This window comes from Fistularia commersonii, chromosome 25 (genome assembly GCF_037954325.1).
Source record: "Fistularia commersonii isolate RoL2024-O1a breed Wild chromosome 25, RoL_Fcom_v1.0, whole genome shotgun sequence".
NCBI classification, from domain to species: Eukaryota; Metazoa; Chordata; class Actinopteri; order Syngnathiformes; family Fistulariidae; genus Fistularia; species Fistularia commersonii.
Genome location: NC_141308.1, coordinates 117,946 through 138,193, shown reverse-complemented (window position 1 = coordinate 138,193; position 20,248 = coordinate 117,946). Strand labels below are relative to the sequence as shown.

General features: G+C 41.2%; 1 protein-coding gene across 2 annotated transcripts; it reads left to right on the top strand.

Moving 5' to 3' along the window:
* The first annotated feature begins 13,419 nt into the window (after positions 1-13,419).
* Positions 13,420-17,940, top strand: ift22 (intraflagellar transport 22 homolog (Chlamydomonas)). 2 transcript variants are annotated; one of them, XM_086172633.1, is made up of 5 exons: positions 13,420-13,694; positions 14,648-14,730; positions 14,930-15,013; positions 15,147-15,349; positions 15,432-17,940. In XM_086172633.1, the coding sequence occupies exons 1-5, from the start codon at positions 13,656-13,658 to the stop codon at positions 15,578-15,580; spliced, it is 558 nt and encodes a 185-aa protein (XP_086028759.1). In that variant the 5' UTR covers positions 13,420-13,655; the 3' UTR covers positions 15,581-17,940. The 2 variants fall into 2 exon arrangements, with proteins under 2 accessions (XP_086028759.1, XP_086028760.1); XM_086172634.1 differs by having other exon boundaries at positions 13,420-13,797.
* The last annotated feature ends 2,308 nt before the right edge of the window (positions 17,941-20,248 follow it).

Genomic DNA, 20,248 nt, shown 5'->3' with positions numbered 1-20,248 from the left:
TGTCAAAAACTTTTTTAATGAAATAGTTTGAAACATTAGTCTCAATTTACTTACCCAGTGTGAAATCCAATATATCTAATATCTGTGGATTCGTTGAATTGCAATGCAAATGTCCCACTGATGTGCAACTTTTCCAGAACACAATTGTCTGCAGACATGTCATGAATATGTCTGTAACTTGTATCATTTGGGAGCAGTTCTTGGGCTATTTCTTTAATAGTGCCAGAACTGAGCATTTCTTCTATGATGCTTTTGCTGGCAGATAACATTAATGTTTTCCCACAGTGTGTGGCTGCTTTGATTAGTTCAGCCACTTTGTTGCTAGCTTTTGTTTAGGATATTCCGTCATGATTATAATGCACTATGTTTACATGCATTCATTGTATTTACTGCTTATTTTGATTGTGGTCCTTGTGTGACGGGAGGATACTGACGTCAAGAGAGGGACTTGCAAAATCCCCTAGCTCAAATCGTATAATCTCCTACCTCACACCATTATTTCAGTATCAATTGTAAAGACTGTTAAAATGTAACTGCGAGACCTCATCACGTGATGTCAAGGAATTGCACTACCCCGTGCTTTTCCACTGACGCCCCCCGCTGGTAATTGATCAAAGCCGACTCGCGGCTTTCGATCGGGGCGAAGTTTTTCACAGCCCCGCACTCCAGGTGTTCACATTCCAAGAGAGTGTGAAGCCATGGGGTCGGAGGAAGTCTTTGTCAGGACTTCCTCCGACCTGCGGCTTTGATCGAAACGCGGTTTAAGATACCCTGCACCCCAGGTGCCCACATTCCAACAGTGTGTAAAACCAGGGCGTCGGAGGAAGTCCTTGACCTTTTGATCAAGAAGTATAAAATGAGCCTGACCCTTTGGATCGGGGCCAGAACTTCTTCATCTACACATTTGATTGGACGTGTCTCAGCGGGTGTCTAGAGAAGCCGAACGATCCTCGTGGGGTGACATTCATTCTGGCCCGGTATATCTCGTAAGTGAATTTTCTTGACTTTGAATAAACCATTCTTGCTTGATTAGTTCCTGGCTGTTGTGACGTTTTTCCCTGAATGATAATCTGAACACACCAATTAAAATACATAAATTATATGAAGGAGACAGTAATCTGATGCCCTTAAAAGGCAGAATCTTTACATAAGCATATTTAAATCACTCAAAATCAAAATAACTTACCTTATTAGCCTATATTCTCTCATTTTAGCTTACAAAGGGACTGTGATGCTGCAAACAGTAACCTTCCAAAAGTATCATTACATTATTACAGTATCGATATAAAAGTGAAATTTTAAAAAATTTTGTCACATATGGTAGACACTCAATTTATTTGTATCATTTTACAGCTATTTCATTACTTAATATTATGAGAATCATTCTTCAGTGTCAGCCATTCCTAGATCCATCCACAAGAACATAAATATATCTCTGCTTAAAGGTGGATGTGAAATTCATTCATGCCTAAGGACAATTAAATGGGGTAAAGTAAAATTTAATCCATGATGGCTGCATGTACTTTTTGTTTGTCCAGTGATTTCCCGTTTTTTAACTATTGTGATGGATTTTTGTGCCTTCCTTCGTCTTGGAAAAAGGTTCTCATGTCGCAGTTTAGTAACTTAATGTAACTACTTTTGAAAGTTTTTAGAACTGTAGATAGAAATCTACCCCATTAAGTTTCCAGCTGCTATGAGGCCTGGACACATCTTCCTGTTGTGACAAACTTAGGAACTACGGCAGCAGCACTACAATAGGATATATGCCTTCTTCACTATTCTGAGCCTGGACCTCTGCTAACTTTAGCCTGGCCTTGTACCTGCTTCTACCTGCTACAATCCGAACCTCTGCTGGCTTCAACCTGGCCTCCACCTGTTGTAGCTTGGACAACTTCTAGATTTCAGCGTGACCTACCTGCTACAGACTAGACCTCTGCTATCGACAGGCTGGCCTTTCATCTGCTACAGCCTGAACCTTGGCGGTCAGCCTTGCTTCTGCAGGAAGCTCCCATTTCCCTATCCTTTAGTCCCCTATTTCTGAAATTGACTCATCCTACATGGGTGGCTGGTGAAACAGTTTTAATAACGATTTAAACAATTGCATTGTCCCTGGTTTTCTTGCTTATCCATGGACCAGTTTTTCCACAATTGGTGGTGTACCTGATCAAGTCCCCTACCAACCTTTGACTGCCAAATATAACAATCACCTGGTCCTCAGAAAGTACTGCATTATGAGTGCTGTTATTGATGTCCCCCTTTTGGACAATCTCATATAATTTTATCCAGCTTAGTTTATGGTTTATTTTTGTTTTAAAAAGATGTTTTACCCATACTGAAATCACACTTATTGACACAGTGGAGTCAAAACACACTGTTATTGGTTCATCTCACAATATGAAATGAAGAATCTTTTGCTCCTAATAATGTAACGCTCCTGTCAATGTAAAACCAAATCCAGGCCCGTCTTTGAATTGCGTAAGTACTTCTGATCAATTCATAGGGCAATTCTAGGTCGGGTTTAGGATCAGTTCATTTAATTATAAGGAGTCTGTTCCCAAAATTGTGTATTGTTGAAATGCGTATTCAATCAACCTTATTTTATCAAAAACCTGGCTAGGTAAAGCAGTCTCTGACAAGGATATTCCAATGTGATCACCCTCGAAAAGGTGAGGGCATAGCTATAAAAACAAAATTCATGTTACCCTGTTCTCCTCACTGTCCATTACCAAACAATTTGAACTCGATTTGAACAATTTGAACATTACCAAAGGCGTGTCCCAAGGTTTAGTGCTGGGACCAGTTTTCTTTTCAATGTATATAAACAGTCTCTGTAATAACTTTTCAAACACATTTGTATCATTTTACGCAGATGACTCTGTTATTCATAAAAAGGTGTTACCGCAGAGCATTGCGAGAATTGAAACATCTAAAGGAAAACTTATAGAGCAGATTCTAAATAACAAATATTCAAGTTTTATCATGGATTCGAAGCTCTTATTTAAAGCTCATATAAAAACTCTAGCCACTAAACATTGGGTGAAGTTTTGGTTCTTTTTCAAGAATAGAGCCTGCTTCTCTCTCAAGGTCAGACAGAGGCTAGTGACAGCAACCTTCTTGCCTGTTCTTGACTATGGGGACATGCTTCATTTGAGCGTGTCATCCAAATGTCTCAAGTTCCTGGACACTGTTTGTCATTCGGCACTGTGATTTGTCACTGGCTGTAATCGTCTCATATACCACTGTGAATTGTATATGAGATCAAACTTCAGTGTAAATGTTATGTTATCAAATTGTACTGTCACTTCTGTATCTCACTCATTAAAATGTTCTTCAGAACATGTGCTACTCAATGTAAATGTTAAGTTCTTAAATTGTACCATCACTTCTGAAAAATGTTATTCTGCTGCTGACCTCTTGGCCAGGTCACCCTTGCAAAAGAGATCTTGATCTCATTTATTTTTTTACCTGGTTAATAATACACTGAGTTGTGCCAAGAAGGTTTGAGCCTGTAATATCAGCCTGTGCAAGTGGCACTGATATAGCCTTAAAAAATTGTTTGGTTAAAGATTAAGCACAGGTGATGTAAGATTTGGTTGTTCCCCCCCAGGCAATGTTATAACTTTCATCAAGTTTTGCAAGGGGAATGTGGCACCCTAGTAAGCATATTTTTTTTCCAGATCAGGAAATGTTCTTGCTTGGTAGAATGTTGAGAAAAGATGTATTTCAATGTGTGAGCACTATTCCACCTATTATTTGGATTTGTTGAGGGAGCCAGGTTTCTATTAATCCCTTAGGCTCACTGAGGGCTTCGGGCTAATGCTAAACAATTGTGGATATCATCAAGTTGTTTATTTTTCATGCGTTTATTCAGTATTCCTTTTCAGAATTACACTCCTGCTATGAATTTCATTTAATCTAATTTCAATACTATCTATATTCTACTATCAATTCTTCTCCAAGCCCCTCAGTCAAAAAATCATTTTTTTATTTCAGAGGTGGTGATAACAAAGTGGGGTGACACAAGTGTCTCCATGTTATAACTGTCTGAAATATGTATTAAGAGATTGGTAGGAAACAATGTACAGCAAGAACAATATTATATCTGAGAAAAATGCAAATGAAATGTATGAGAATAGTTAGTATAATACCCAGTATGGTCCTTTTCCTCTGGCCTGGAGGACATGACATCCATTATTTCCAAAAAAAAATTGAAATGTAGATTCCGATCACGGCACACTTTTCCACCTTGCATCAGTCCATTTCAGATGAGCTTGGCCCCAGAAAAGCTAGTGGCGTTTCTGGGTGTTGTTAGTGTATGGCTTTTGCTTTGCATGGTACAGTTTTAACCTGCATTTCTTGATGCAGCAGTGAATTGTATTACCTGACAATGGTTTTCTGAAGTGCTCCTGAGCCCATATGGCAATATCCTTGACACAAAGATATTTTTTTTAGTGCAGAACCATCTGAGGGATCAGCGGTCACGGGCATTCAATATTGTTTTTTGGCCTTGCTGCTTGTGCACAGAGATTTCACCAGATTCTCCGAACTTTTGATGATATTATTGACCATAGATGATGAGATCCCTGAATTACATTTTGAGAAATGTTGTTCTTAAACTCATGCGGTTTGCATGAGTTTGACTCATGCCGTTTTTCACAGAGCGGTGAACCTCACCCCATCCTTGCTTGTGAACAACATGGCCTTTTGGGTATGCTCCTGGGTATGCTCCTTTTATACTCAATTACAACACTCACCTGTTTCCAATTCACCTAAGAAATTATCCAAACATGTGTAAGGTGGTTTTCCCTTTCTTGGGTGTGGGTCACTTGTTCGTCCCCTCTGGAGCTGAGCCCAGGGCTGGGGTTTGATGACGACTGCCCGGTGGCTGGGCCTGAACCCATGGGGCAACCACCCTGAGGTGAGTTGGCTCTGATGGTGGGGGAGAATGCTGGTTAGGCCTGGCAGACCTATACATATACTTAAGGTATGGTTAAGGTCGGGAACTTCTGGCAGAGTCCCCTGGGGGACATCGGGACATCTAGTCTGAGTGGGCCATGTCCCATGCCTGACTAGGTGGCAGACCAGAGCTTTGGCTGTAAAGGTGGTGCCTATGGATACGGTATCCCCAGAACCCCTTGGTGGACACTGACAGCTAAGGATGTCGTCAAGCTGAAAATGGCATCCTATCAGGCCTTTTTGGTCTGTGGCACTAGAGAGACAGCTGACAGGTACCGGCATGGAGCTTCATTGGTCACAGAGGCAAAATTCAGGAGTGGGAGGAGTTTGGTTAGGCCATGGAGAACGACTGCCAGATGGCTTCAAGAACATTCTGGTTCACTATTCAGAGGCTCAGGTGGGGGAAGCAGTGCACTGTCCACACTGTTGAAGTTGGGGCACTGCGAAGTTGAATAGTCAAATCTCAGATTCACAAGGACCCTGGACAGGGATTTCCATCCTAGTCGTGGAATAGTGGACCAATTCTACACCCTCAGCATGGCCCTTGAGGATGGAATGGAGTTTGGCTAACCAGTTATTTAACCACATGTTATTTCTGGACTTTGAGGAGGTATCCAACCGTGTTCTTCGGGAAGTCCTGTGGGGTGTTGCAGATCTTGTAACATGGTCCCTGCATAACCGGTGTCAGAGCCTAGTACGTATTGCTTGCAATAATTTTTTTTCCTGTGAGAGTTAGGCTCTACCAAGGCTGCCCTTAGTCGCCGATAATGTTCAAATCCTTTATGGTAAGAATTTCAAGGCAAAATGGAGAGCCAGTATGGTGACCTAAAGATTTGGTCTCTGCTTTTTGTAGATGATGTGGTCCTGTTGGCTTCATCAGACAATAATCTCCAGCTCATACTGATTGTGGTTCACGGCTGAATGTGAAGCAGCTGGGATGAAAATCTACTCTTCCAAATCCAAAGGTATGGTCCTCAGTGGCCCCCCAGGTTGAGGATGAGAGCATATCACAAGTGGGGGAGTTCAAGCATCCCGGGGTCCCTCTTGACACACTTTTACATCTTAGCTAAGCAGGTCCTTGACCAATTGTGGTTTGTATTGAGGACAAATGGGAACTATAACAGCCTTCCATTCCCTGTAGCCAATCTTTATGCTCCTCATATTTGTAAATACATCAATAGATGACCATGCCTTTAGTTTTATTTGAGAAAGTGTAAGAGGAAACGTTCGGCCCTTATTTGCTTAAAATGGGTTATTTTCAAATATAAATATAAATATAAATGCATTGTAATGGGAAAATTAATTACTGATGGACTGTTGAATCACTCGTAATTCTCTTTCAAATATCTTCTCATGAAATATGTAACGGACAAGAATTTGCTGATGGACTGCTAAATTGTTCATGTGTCCATGCAAATGGACACATGAAGAAGAAACTGCAGAATGTTTTGAAAATGTCCTGTACCCAGCTGCATGCAAGATAATGTTACAGCACCCTGACTGACGAATAGTGCCCTGAATAGTGCTCCACTGTCTTTATCTCTACTTCCTCTAACCTCACTGTTCTACTTAGGTTCCTCTCATTTGCATACATGTATTTCGTCTTCTTGTGGCAAACCTTCATTCCTCTCCACTCCTGGACATGCCTCCACCTCTCAAGATTTTCCTCCATCTGTCCCTGCTCTGATAACAGATCACCTAGAAGCATCATAGTCCATGGCGATTCCTTTGAAGCCTCGCCTGTCAGTCTGTCCATCACAACAGTAAACAAGCTGATTCCTGATTCAGTCCCATCTCCACCTTGAACTCTTACATACTTCATACTTGAAGTCTAACATACTTCTCTGACACTCCACGTTTTATCATACAGTTCATACTTCGTTCTTTCTCAAATTCGCTCTCATTAATATGCTTATTATTTATATATATTCTTGGCTACCTATCTGGCTTCACAGTGCAAGATAAGAATTTCATTGTACAGGGAAACTTGTTTGCAAACTGCAGATATGACAATAAACACTTTGAATCTCTTGAATCTCTTTTCCTAATTAACCAACTCCCCAAAGTACTCTTTCCACCTTACCATCATACTTCTGGTATCCAGCGATACATTTCCTTCTCTATCCTGAATCACCCTAATCTGCCGCACATCCTTCCTACCTCTATGTTTCCCAAACTTGTATAAATACAGTCTCTCTCTCCAATCTAGCATGAAAGTCATCTTACACCCTTTGTTTTGCCTTTGCCACCTCTACTTTTCACCTTGTGCTGCATCTCTCCGAACACCCCTTTAGTCTACACTCTTCAGTCCCCTCCATGTCTTGCCTCTCAGTGAAATTCTTTCTCCTACACTCCTCCCTTGGCAGGGTCAATGCACACAAAGCCCCCAGGTCTTGACAACTTACCTGGCCATGTACTGAAAGACTTTAAGAACTCACACATGTCCTCACAGACATTTTGCAACACATCCACCTCCTACTCAACATCTCCAAAACCAAGGAGGTGGTTTTGGACTTTTAGAAGAATCAGAGGAAACAGGTACCAATGACCATCCAAGGTGAAGAGGTGGCGAGAGTGGACTCCTACAAGTACCTACTCCAACAAGTATCTTGGGGTCCATATTAACAATACATTGGACCTGTTACACAATACTGATCTATTTTACAGGAAGGGTCAGAGTAGGATGTTCTTCCTGAGGAGACTGAGGTCGTTTGGCATCAGTAGCGGGCTCCTCAAGACCTTCTTCCAGTCTATGTTAGCCAGCGCACTCTTCTTCAGTATAGTGTGCTGGTGGGGTGGTTCCAGGACTGGTGAGGTCAATAGGCTCAAAAAGATAGTGAGGAAAGCCTGCTCGGTTGTGGGACTAAACCTGGGCCATCTTCAACTGGTGGCAGTGGGGAGGGTGAAGGAAAAACTGGGAGATATCCTGGACAATTCTTGCCAACCCCTGCACGACGAACTGTGGCTGATAAGCAGCTCCTTCAGCCAACGGTTCATCCCACCCCCATGCAGAACTGAACTCGTCAAGCTGCATTACCACCCTGTCGCCTTAACACATCAAGGACGCTATCCCTGCTGGGCTGGACAGTCTACAGTTTGCCTACAGGGAGAACTGCTCCACAGAGGAAACTGCCTCGCTAGCTCTTCCCATGGCTCTGTCCCACCTACAGTGCCTCAACACCTGTGTCAGATTGGTGGTCGTAGACTTCAGCTGAGCCTTCAACACCATCCTTCCAATTAAGTTGGCCTTGAAGCTTCACAAACTGGGTTTGTCTGCCTCCCTGTGTTTGTTATCTATGACTTTTCTCACCAACTAGCCTCAGATGGTAGGTTGGGAAACTCTACATCCTCCCCTTGGATCCTGAACACTGGCATGCTGCAGGGCTGTGTACTCAGCCCGGTCCTCTTTACCCACAACTGTCTTGCCATTCACCCCACAAACAACACCATCATCAAGTTTGCAAATGACACCGTCGCCGTAGGTTTCAAACAATGACCTCATCCTCATCAGAAGCAAGACCTATGAACATCAGCGGCTTTATTTTCTACACCAAACATACAGCCCGCGGGCCGAACCTGGCCCGCATGGAGGTTCAATCAGCCCAGCAGTGTAATTTGAAAGTGAAAAAATGCATAAAAGACAAGGTTTTATTTTTTTAATTAAATACAATTCAAGAATTTTCTGCCAGGGGGCGCACTGCTTTGGTCAGAATGGAAGACAATCCGCATCACTGAGACAGACCAATCAGCAGTTGTTATCAATGTGCCATCTGCTGCTTGTAACGACGTTGTTTCTACCCTGTTCTCTACCTCCCTGCTACTCCCTCATCAGTCAAAGTGTCGTCATCAAAACAGAGAAAAGTAGATAAAGAGTGTAGAATTATCAAAGAAAAATGGACTACATCCTATTTATTTACGGAGACGCACGGGAAATCTTTGTGCTTGGTGTGTTTGCAACAAGTTTCGGTATTTAGGGATTATAATAACCTACGCCACTATGAGACTCATCACAGCAAAAAATATGACAGCTTACAAGGACAACTGAGAAGAGATAAGATCAGCGAATTGCTGGCGGGTCTGAGGACACAGTAGTCCACTTTCACCAATAGCCGAGAAATCAGTGAGGCAGCAGTAAAAGCCAGCTGCCTAATTGCTAGTGGAAATGTGCAATTTTATGTAAGTCACCAGCTTCACTGCAAAAGAGTATGATGGAATTCTACTGTTCATGCAACTCCATACATTTTCAGTACGTATTGTATGTGTATGCATGTTTCATGGATGAAGTTTACACATTTACAGGACAGGTGAGTACTTTCTTCCTTTCACATTTAATAGCACTCTCTTTAATTTGTCAGGTGTAGGTAGGGATTCAATTTAGATTTCATATGCACATGTGTAAATGGTTTAAATATCCCTTTCTTTATAAGTTCTTTATAAGTAAAGTGCATTACTATATTTTTCAATACCAATTACCAATGTTAAAGTTTTTTGCCTTTGTATGACCAGTGGAATCAGTTGCAATGCATCCATGTGAATGATAAAAGTAAATTACATGTTTGTCTAAGGAAATATGAGGTGTTTCATGAATGTTTTATAAAGGGATTGTTCATTAAAGTCCAAGATTTTCCTAATGTCCTGGTACTTCTTTACACCAAAACAGAGGAAAGACATGATATTTTGGTTAATTATTGCTGAGTATGCTATCATTTTAATGTTCCGGCCCACTTGACATCTACCTAGGCCAGTGACGTGCGGTGAGGTTCATGGCTGGTGAGGCACTGTCATGATTCCTTGGGTCCGCAGGCCAGCTGCACAGTAATCACTGCGGTTATCCTCCGCACCTGGAGGCCACGCCGCACCCGAGGGGAATCAGCTAATCAAACCTGAGTATTTAAGGCCGACCCAACGTTTCAGTGATTGTCCGGTCTTGTTTGAAAATGCTTGAATAAACCAACCTCCAATTCTATGTACCTGTGTCTGTCCTCCTGGGGGAAACCATAACAGAAGACCGGACCTAACCGCTTTCGCCCCCAGCCGCAGAGGGCAACCGCCTAGCCCCCAGCCGCAGAGGGCCGCTGCCTCGCTCCTGGCCACAGAGGACTGACGCCTTCCCACGCCACTTCCCAGTTCCGGCGTGTTGACGTCCTCCCGCGCCACTTCCCAGTTCCGGCGTGTCGACGCCCTCCCGCGCCACTCCCCAGTTCTGGCGTGTCGACGCCTTCCCACGCCACTTCCCAGTCCCGGCATGTCGACGCCTTCCCGCGCCACTGCCCAGTCTCAGAGAGTTGCCGCCTCCCCCCGCCGCGGCGCAAATGCCCACCAAGTACAGGCCATTACCTATGCTGTGGGGCAGATGGTGTAGCTCTCGACGCGGGCTCTTCGGAGGAAACTCGGGCCGAGATCGTCCCTTCATGGTCTCCCACAGGATCGGTCCGGTCCTGAGGTTGCTGTGCCTCCTCCATCGCCTCTCCTCCTGGACGAGAGTCCCATCTACACAGTCCGCCAGATCCCCAGGTCAGCCTGCTCCATGTCCCCGTGACCGTCCCTGCGGTCGCCCCCCTCGTCCATGGAGGAGGAGGTCGGAGGGGAAGGTACTGTCACAATTCCTCGAGTCCCCGGGCCAACCGCACAGTAATCACTGCGGTTATCCTCCGCACCTGGAGGCCACGCCGCACCCGAGGGGAATCAGCTAATCAAGCCTGAGTATTTAAGGCCGACCCAACGTTTCAGTGATTGTCCGGTCTCGTTGGAAAACGCTTGAGTAAACCAACCTGCAATTCTATGTACCTGTGTCTGTCCTCCTGGGGGAAACTGTAACGGGCACTGACGTCATCAGTCAGATTTACAAACATATGAACCCTATGGAATAGCTTATTCACTATTTTATTGACAGCAGTTAACGTATTTTGTTTAAAATATATCAGCATTCTTTACATACACAAACTGTACCATAGAAAAAAAGCACATTAAAAAAAACGTTATTATCTCTTACCTTTACTTATAAATGGAGTTCATGCGGGGCTGAGTAGTTTCCCTTTACCTTAGCATTGTGGATGCTGATGTTGAGTCTTTGCTGTTCATTCAAAGCCAAATCTATCCTGGATGTCCCGAATGTTTTTTGGCGCGATTTGACTTTGAATGTGATTGGCTGACCGCTCATGTTTTATTGTCAGAAGTTGAGAAAAGAATGCAGGAAAAGCAGAAAAGGCGCTCTCTTACTGGACATCCACACAGCCAGCGTTTTCGTGCGTGTACCACTCCATTTGAACAGATCGAGTCTTCCGTCTCCTTGTCTGAAGCAAATCCATTAGCGCCAGCGTCGGTCTTCCCTTACTTATTATCTGCTGCTTTGACTGAAAGTCCAGTTTGGAAAATTCTTTCAGTTTAGCTATGTCATCCTCCATTTTGGAAATAAAGCCAAGCAAGAGGAAAAAATACCTGGATGGCTGCACTTCACTTGCTAACTGTTTACAATACCTTGCTATTGCAAATTCTACCATTCTTCAGCCGAGTAGTAAAAAGGATCCCTTGGATCTCCAGTGCCCCCTACCATGAGGCCCCGTCACTGCATGCCTCACTTAGTGTGTCTTCGCTGCCGCTTTACGATCGCTCAGCACGAGAAACACGTTACGGTTGTTTAACAAAAAAAATGATACACATCAGTTTAAGTATGGAAATTTAGTTAATATATTATTGCTTGAAGTGTTTGAAAATTTTAATAGTGACATCCACAGAGACAGCAATACGGTCTCAGCCGCATAGCATAGCAGCGCAGCTATTGCGCAATCCATGGTGGGCTCCGCTGGCTGCCACGTCACCACACGGCTCTTCTTCATATTTAAACGCTAAATGTGACCTTTTTTTTCAGTGATTTTGAAAAAAAAAAAAAAACACTAAAAATGGTGAAGTTAGGTGAAGAATAACTTTACAGTACAGATCACTGAATAAATAGAACCATTCAAATAATTTTTTTTTTTTTTTTTTTCTTTCCATGATGCTAGGAGGCCTAGCTCACCTGCCTCCACTGACTGCATGTCACTGACCTAGGCCGTATGTGGCCCGCGATGAGAAATGTGTTTGACACCCCTGGTCTATACCAAGCGAACAACAGTGGCTTTATTGTCTACACTTGCAACCATCTGATCGCGTGTGTGAGACCTGTGATCCTGGAGGAACTGAGGAGGCGATGCTGCGGGCCTTTGAGTGAAGGAGAGGAGGAGAAGGCATAAGCCGGCAGTCCCAAGGATCAACACGGGGAACGTGAAGTCCTCTGGAAATAAGATGGATGAACTCACAGCTCAGGTCAGGGCCATGAAGGAGGACTGTGAGAGTAGTATTCCGTGTTTCAATGGAGACTCAGGGTGGCACAGTCCTGTCTCTCCCTGAGCCAGTCCCAATCCTGGATAAACGCAGAGGGTTGCGTCAGGAGAGGCATCTGGCATAAAACTTTTGCCAAAACCAAACATGCTAATCAAACTTAATAACCTCATACTGAATCGGTCAAGGCCTGGGTTAGCAACGACTGCCATTGGTACCAATGACCTACAGGGTACCAATGGAAACTGGGATACTGTAAGTCAAAAAAGGAGAGGAGGAAGTTCAGAAGCAGAGAAAGAAGAGGATAGGCAAGAGTCTGGGACTGAACTATGATAGGAAAAGGTAGAGAGTTGGTCGACATGATGCACAGCAGGAAGGTGGATATACTGTGTGTCCAGGAGATCAGGTGTAAAGGTAGTAAGGCTAGAAGCTTATAGGCAGGTTTTAATAGTTTGCACTATCATAGGACTGACAGGAAGAGAAATGGAGTAGGAGTTATCTTGAAGGAGGAGTTTGTTAGGAATGTTCTAGAGGTGAAAAGAATGACAGATAGACTTATGAGTCAGAAACTGGAAATTGAAGGTCTGATGCTCAATGTTATTAGTGGCTGTGCCCCACAGGTAGGGCATACAGGAGGAGAAGTTTTGGAATGAGTGAGATGAAGTGATAAAGAATATCCCCAGAGATGAGAGAGTGGTAATTGGTGCAGACTTCAATTGGCATGTTCAATAGGCAGTAGTAGTAAGAAGTACTTACTACTTTAGAAGTAGTAAGAAACGTCAGAACGTGTCAGAGTTGTTTAAGTGTCAAAAAAAACGTTTGTGACGCAAAGGCGTGAAAACATTGTATTTGATAGGAGAAACAAATCATTCTTGATTTTAACAAAGTTCTTGTTCAACACCTCCGAGACATTCCCAATGGATAAGTAAATAATCGTTACCATTATTTCGTTTCCGTGTGCAGATACTTCACAAACGGAAGGATGTCGTTTTAAGATGATCGGATTGGTCCGCCTAGAAACAACCTAATACGTCTCATCTCTTGAGGCAGTTGATTTGTTGTCCCGTGGCAAAGTAGGCGGTATCCAATTTGACTGTATTTGTGAAGAGCCAATCAAAACACGACTATAGAATAATCATCTTGAAACCATAGAAACGGAAAGGAGGCTTGTTGTTAGCATGTATGCGGCTAACTATCGATTTACGGTTTAGAAATATTTTGATAATTTCACTTCTCAGGTTTTAAACCCGCAACTTAGTTATAGTATAGCTATATAATTCATGTGCATAGCTCGCTATCTTTTAAGCTTGCTTACTTTTGTGAAGCGTTGCCTTGCTGGTCAGTTGTAAGCTGCTCGGTTGGTTGTCGTCCTTCGATAAGTCATGCTCAAAGCTAAGATACTGTTAATTGGTCCTAATGAGGTAGGTCAAAGTAGATTATTGAAACGTCGGTAAAAGTCGGTTGGTTATCGTCCTTCGACAAGTCATGCTCAAAGCTAAGATACTGTTAAGTGGTCCTAATGAGGTATGTAAAAGTAGATCAGAAAAACAGTAATAGAGTGCAGTATAAGTTAACATTTCATGTTACTGTGAGACGCTGATATAGGAAGTTAGCTTGAAATTACTAGTAAAAATTCAGTTCATATCAAAAAAATAACTGCTGGGTGATCAGGATCCTCTTGTCATTGTTCGATTTCTTGAGAAAGCAGAAACTATGCAGTTGCTCGAAATATTTGTTTTAAGTCCTAAAATGTGTTGTACGATAGCAATATGCATTTGGCACCTCGCTCAATTGTATGGTACTTTGACGTTGCTTGACTAGTTTATTCATACACACTTGTTGATCTTGTCAAGGGAATGTATAATTACATTTTCTTGATATATTTTATAGGGTAAATATTGTCACTGTTCAAATTGAATTTTAAAAATGTTCATGCAAGAAAAATAGTAGGTTGTCTTATATTCAAATGTAATTTTTCCAGTATTTGACCGCTTGAGAGACACGTCTTCAAACAGTGTTTTAACGGATTATGTAATCGCATCATTACATGCATAAGTTTTGACAATGAGATATATTGTTAATCATACCTTTCACTGTAGCTTTCCTCACAGTCTCTTTTATTTCTTGTCTCAATAGCTTCAGGATTCATGTGCCAGTGAGCAATACCAGCTTGATGTAGGACATGCAGGACATATTCATTTTATTAACCAACATATTCTTTTGATTAGGAAAGTTAAAACAGAATCTGCTGCTGATTTGCTTCGAAATGAAAATGCATATGTAAAAAACACAAGTGTTGATAATCCAGAAGACAAAAAACAATTTTATGCTGTGATTGAAGTGAATCTTCTGAAATCACCTGCCTTTCTTTCAGAGTGGAAAAACTGTTCTTGCAAATTTTCTCTCAGATATAACTGAAAATGTGGGCGATGAATACCAGCCCACTATAGGAGTCAGGTAAGCTTCACACCTTGTTATCCATATCAATTATAATCCAAAACTGGATGCTGTATTGGCTCTAAAACCAATGATAAACAAGAAAATGTGATTATAAAAACCTTTCATTTACTAAAAACAAAAACGAGCAAGCAGACAAAAAACCTTTTAAACCTTTTATATGTATTAACAGACAGTACGTTACTGAAATTGTTTTAAGGATTCTAGAATTCGAATCACAGGCTGAAGCCAGCGTTGAAAAGACATGTGATGTGGAACTTTGGGATTGTTCGGGGGACTTCAAGTAAGTCTAAAATCTGAACCACTTATGAATAGATGACCTTATATTAAGAAAATCAAATTACTTTTCATTTCTGAAGCATTTTGCTTGTGCTTTAGAGCGCTTAATGTAAGCACAATAAACTGTTTTGATGCAGATTTGAATCATGCTGGCCTGCGCTCATGAAGGACTCCGGTGGTGTGGTGATCGTTTTTAATCCTGATGTTCCAAGTCACCTCAAAGAAATAGAGACCTGGCATTCATTGTTCATCTCATCCCAGAGTTTACAGGAAAGCCAGTGTCTATTGGTTGCTCATCACAAACCTGGCTGTGAAGTAGGAGACAGCCGTCTACATTTAGGTAATCCTACTGCAGTTCACAAATATGTAACATGAATTGTTCTTCCTATTTCTAACATGGATGGTCTTTCTTTCGGATACAGCTTCACAGCTGAGCAGACTATCACTTATTCACTCTAACCTGGAGGAGGAACCTGAGGACTTCAGACAAGCTTTCTGTAAATATTTGGGAAATGTTGTGAATACACTTTCAGAAAGTCGTGAGAAAGAGGAACTCCTAATCATAACTTGAAGATGAATGAATTTTTGACTGATATATCTTTTCAGATATCATATCCAATAATGCATCCTTCACCAATGCACTCTCCAATAAAGAACCACATGACCACCTCAGTAGTCACCGCCCATTTCATAAAGCTTCCTAAAAATGAAATGACAAAAAATGTGCCACTATTATGATGGCATAAAATAGCTCACATTTGATTAGGCTTAACAATGTTACATACACACCAAATACTTGTCAGAATCTTGTTGTCGTGGCAACTGGGCTTCAATTTCTTCACCTGAAGACATGTCTGTGGCAGTTCTCGGCCATCCAGGTCATGGTGAATTTCTGTCAAAATCTTCTTATTGTGGTAACCTGATGTGAATGTCTTCACTTGAACAAGTTTTACCCCTCATATGAAGCCTTCTTCAGTTCCAATGGCTTGTGGAGAGTTTCTGAATATAAGTGCTAGGGATGTGGACCAGCCAAGGTTATGATGTCTTATGCAAATGAAAGAGTTGATCAGCAAAAAACTTGGTCGAAGATGGTTGTTATGCTACTGGGGTGTTGTTAGGTGGGGACAAAAGAGCAAGTTTGGCGGATTTGTCTGGATTAGAATTTGAAAAAATGAAGCCAAATTTCTCAAAATGTGAAACAAAAAGTGAAACCTGTTGGATTACACGGATTGAGGCTCAAGCAGAAGTTACCAGGCGCTTGTAACATCTTCAAGTGAAGAAATTCAAGTCCTGTTGTCACGACACAAAGACTGACAAGAATTCACCATGACCTTAATGTCTGAGAACCTCCATGTACACACTAATAACTGTAGTTCAAAGTGCGCTGCATTCTTGTCAAAATCTTCTTGTCTTGGCAACTGGTCTTGAATTTCTTCACTTGAATATGTTTCACCCCTCATCCGAGAGGCTTCTTCAACTTTAAAGATGTATGGGAGTTTCCAAATATAGCTGCTGGGTTTTTCGGCGGGTCTATAAATTGCCCTTTAGTTTCAACGAATGACTCCCTTTTAGCATAACCCCCGTTACACCGAGTTTCTGCAGATCGACTCTTCCACCCACACAACAAGCCACCATAACCCTTTCAGGCAGTTTCTGAAAGTATACCTTTATTCTCACCTTCAGTTATACATACAGCACAACATCAGTCAAATTTGATCCCTGCATTTAACCCATCATGGATGAACTGTGAGCAGAAGCCAGCTACTGAACAGTACAGTTAGGGGTTCAATGTCATGCTCAACAACACTTTGACAGGTTAGGAGGACTGTGGGAAAATGAACCAGGAATGTTTTGTCCCAAGGATGACAGCTCTTTAACAGAAAATGTAGTAGTAATGCATTAAAATTAAGTGTGTTCAAATTAGACCAAATTACAGATTGCAGTGTGACAGAAGTAAAGATTATCCTTGTATTTGATGATTTCAATGAAGCTATTTGATTTGACTTATAAATATTATTCCAAAAGGTCTGCTGACTGGAATACTACGGTTTTCACCTGAAGTGAATTATTCTCTTCTTTTCTAGCTATGCTCTTAATTATCATCCTGTATTAAAATCAATTAAAGCACCAGACTGAGGGTCAAAACTGAAACGTTGTACGTACATCACTGTATACTTATATTTGTTCAGAATGAGTATGAATTGTTCAAAACTGATGGAAGGGTGCATAGCACATTGGCTCTATGCATTGTCTCTTGACGCTATGAAGGAAAGGTTGTTTTTGGGCCAAATATGTCACTATGTTTGTTGTTGGTTTGTGGATGTTAGTTAGCAAAAGGAATGCTGATGAGGGCAGAAACATTACCTTTTATCAATATGCATGCTGCCGATTGTCTAGGAAATAAGATAGTCTTGGGTTCTTACAATTGTAAATCTGACTCCAAAAGAATCAGTTCCTCACCAGCCATGAACCTCACCACATACCACTGCTGTGTACATACAGTATGTCTCGAAGAGAAAACAAGGAAAATTACACCATGACTCATTCTTGTATTATGGTCTGTATAAATCAGAAAACCAAACCAACCACTGCTTGTATGGTTTTCACCACCAGATTTATGAGCAACATACTGTTTATCTACAAGATTTCTGGAACGGGTCATGAGTTCAATTACTGGAGGAAGAAAAGTGTGTCAGAGGTGGATCGTGGGGTATTTTTTTTAAAGCATTTTTAAATGCTCATCCTATGGATACTCACCCCTTTCCCAAAATCTCTGCAGTAAATTGGTCTGCAGGAGCTGGAATCAGGACATATTTGATGTTGTAAATCGTGGTGTGAAAAGATCTTTCAAGGATTATCAAAAGAGGGTGCGCTCTTATAACATTTTTTTCAAGAGACCTGAATGGAGAAAATGTGCAGTGAAATATGCAAGTAAAGCCTAGTTTCCAAAATTGTGTTTTATTACAACTTTATACACTTATTATTAAAGATGGTGCAGGTATATTATACCTATTTTTATTTCTTCATTTCAGACACTTCATTTTCCCCATATCTGAATTTACCAGTCATGGAACACAACCACCGTAATTTCCGGACTATTGAGCACACCTAAATATAGGCTGCACCGGCTATAAATAAATAAATATATGTGTACATATATAGGCTGTACTTTTCTATAAGCCGCAAGTGCCCACGTTGTAACATTAGATATTTACCCAGAAAGATGTTACACAAAAAGTTTTTTATTTTTTATTTTAATTATACATACCAGTAAAATCCACAAATACGTACTGGAAATGTTTTTTTTTTTTTTTTCCAAACAATGCCTGTAATACAGCTGATGAAAAAGAATAATTGATAAATAACACAAGAAAAAGTCCATCCATCCATCCATTTTCTATCCCCACTTTGTTATTCACTTCCGTCTTGGGCAGCTGCCTGCCAGAATTTCTCCTCACCTTAGTGTCTCTTTTTCCTAAATTTTCTCCTTTTTTTTTTCTATTTACTTCTTCTTGCTTTAGAAACAATTTAGTTAAGAATTTACCAAAACAAGAGATCTGGCACAACAATTTCCTTCAGGATAAATAAAGTTGTTCTTATTCTAATGTATAGAACAGTGGTCACCAATGTTTCTGAAAACCAAGAGCTACTTTTTGGTTACTGATTGAGGTGAAGGGGTTGTAGTTTGGTACACACTTATGAAATAACTAATTAGCTCAATTTACCTTGAATTATAAGGACAATGTAACCCAGGGGAAGATAGCCATAAAGTAATAAATACTTGAATAAATACGAATAAATATTGAGTAGAAATTAATCTTTGGAAAAAAGCAATATTAGTGATATGAAAATGTCTAAATTAGACAAATAGGACTTAAAATATTTTTTCATATTGTTGGTGAATTATTTTGTCATTTTGCTAATAGTACTGTTGCTTTAGGAAGTGATCAGCCAGTCAAAACACGGAAAGCGATTTTGTTCCAGAAGTTACAAAAAAACAAAACAAAACATGATATAGAAAGTCATGCTGTTGAGTTGATCAAGTGAGTGAACAAGGAAGGGAACTGACTTTTATTTTATCTTTTGAACAATCCAACCTTTCCACTCCTCTGTTCTCCTTGCTTTTGGGGAATATGGATTTTGAACTGCAAATCCGATTGAGTACAGCTTTTTCACTGTTACCAAGAATGGATCTCAACACTGTTGTACGGTCGTAGCCAACTCGCATTTACTTGCTAAAGGACTGATTGAGTACCAAGATTTCGATAACTATAGAACTGTATATTCCCTTAATATTTCATTTTAAGTGTCATATCTTGAATATGTTGACCTGTGAATCTGTGTTATAGCTATTGAAGGTGTTCATTTCCTATTGGGTTAATTGAGATGCTGAATGTAACTCAATGGTTGCTATAGTTGAAATAATCTGCTATTAGGAAAGGAATACCAATACTGGATTTCTTTACACTAAAATAGCCCTATGTTGATTTAAAAGAAAGATAACTAGTTAAAACTAAATAACTTATTGCTTAAAGATTGAAAGGTAGGAGCTGAATAAGAAACCATGATGGACAAAGACTGAAACAGAATTTAAATAGAGCTCAATACGAGATACTGAAACTAAATAAGTTTAGGCTTCAGAGAAGTTGACATTACCTTCCCAAAGTCCTGTTTTGGATCTGAAATCTTTGTGTCCACGCTTGCACAAGTTTTCCCAGAGGAAAGGAACAAATGTACAATACAAACTTTTGACAGGCACCAATACCTTGGACTTGGTGTATGAGAACTGCTTCAATCTGAACACCCATCTTCAAGCCCCTCCATATAGGTACAGAGCTGTCCTGAAAGTAATGCAGCATCGAAACAAGCAGAGAGAAGATGGAAGCTCGGGGCAAGTGAGGCTACCAGGAGAGGAACCAAGGGTCATCCCTGCTGGATAAAGCTGTGTCATAGAAAGACTAACTTATGTCCACTGTTCTCTCTAAGCTGCGCGTGTCCGCAATTGCGCACTGCTCAACTGCACAACATAGTTGAACTGTAGATAAATTAAAGTTATTTATTTAATTTGGAGTTCAGCTTGAATATTATTTTGTGCGCAGCATAGCTTTGCTGTTCGCGGAGAACGCTGGAGCAGTGCACGATTGCGCACACTCAGGGCTTAGAGGGAACAGTGGTCATGTCAACAGCCAAGCTTTAGACCCGTTGGTTGTGATCGCACCCCCTTCCTCATCTTCCTTGC

Coding starts and splice junctions, on each gene's coding strand:
- ift22 (XM_086172633.1), top strand. CDS start 13,656: ATGCTCAAAGCTAAGATACTGTTAATTGGTCCTAATGAG. Junction 13,695..14,647: donor TGTTAATTGGTCCTAATGAG/GTAGGTCAAAGT, acceptor CCTTTCTTTCAG/AGTGGAAAAACTGTTCTTGC. Junction 15,014..15,146: donor GATTGTTCGGGGGACTTCAA/GTAAGTCTAAAA, acceptor GTTTTGATGCAG/ATTTGAATCATGCTGGCCTG.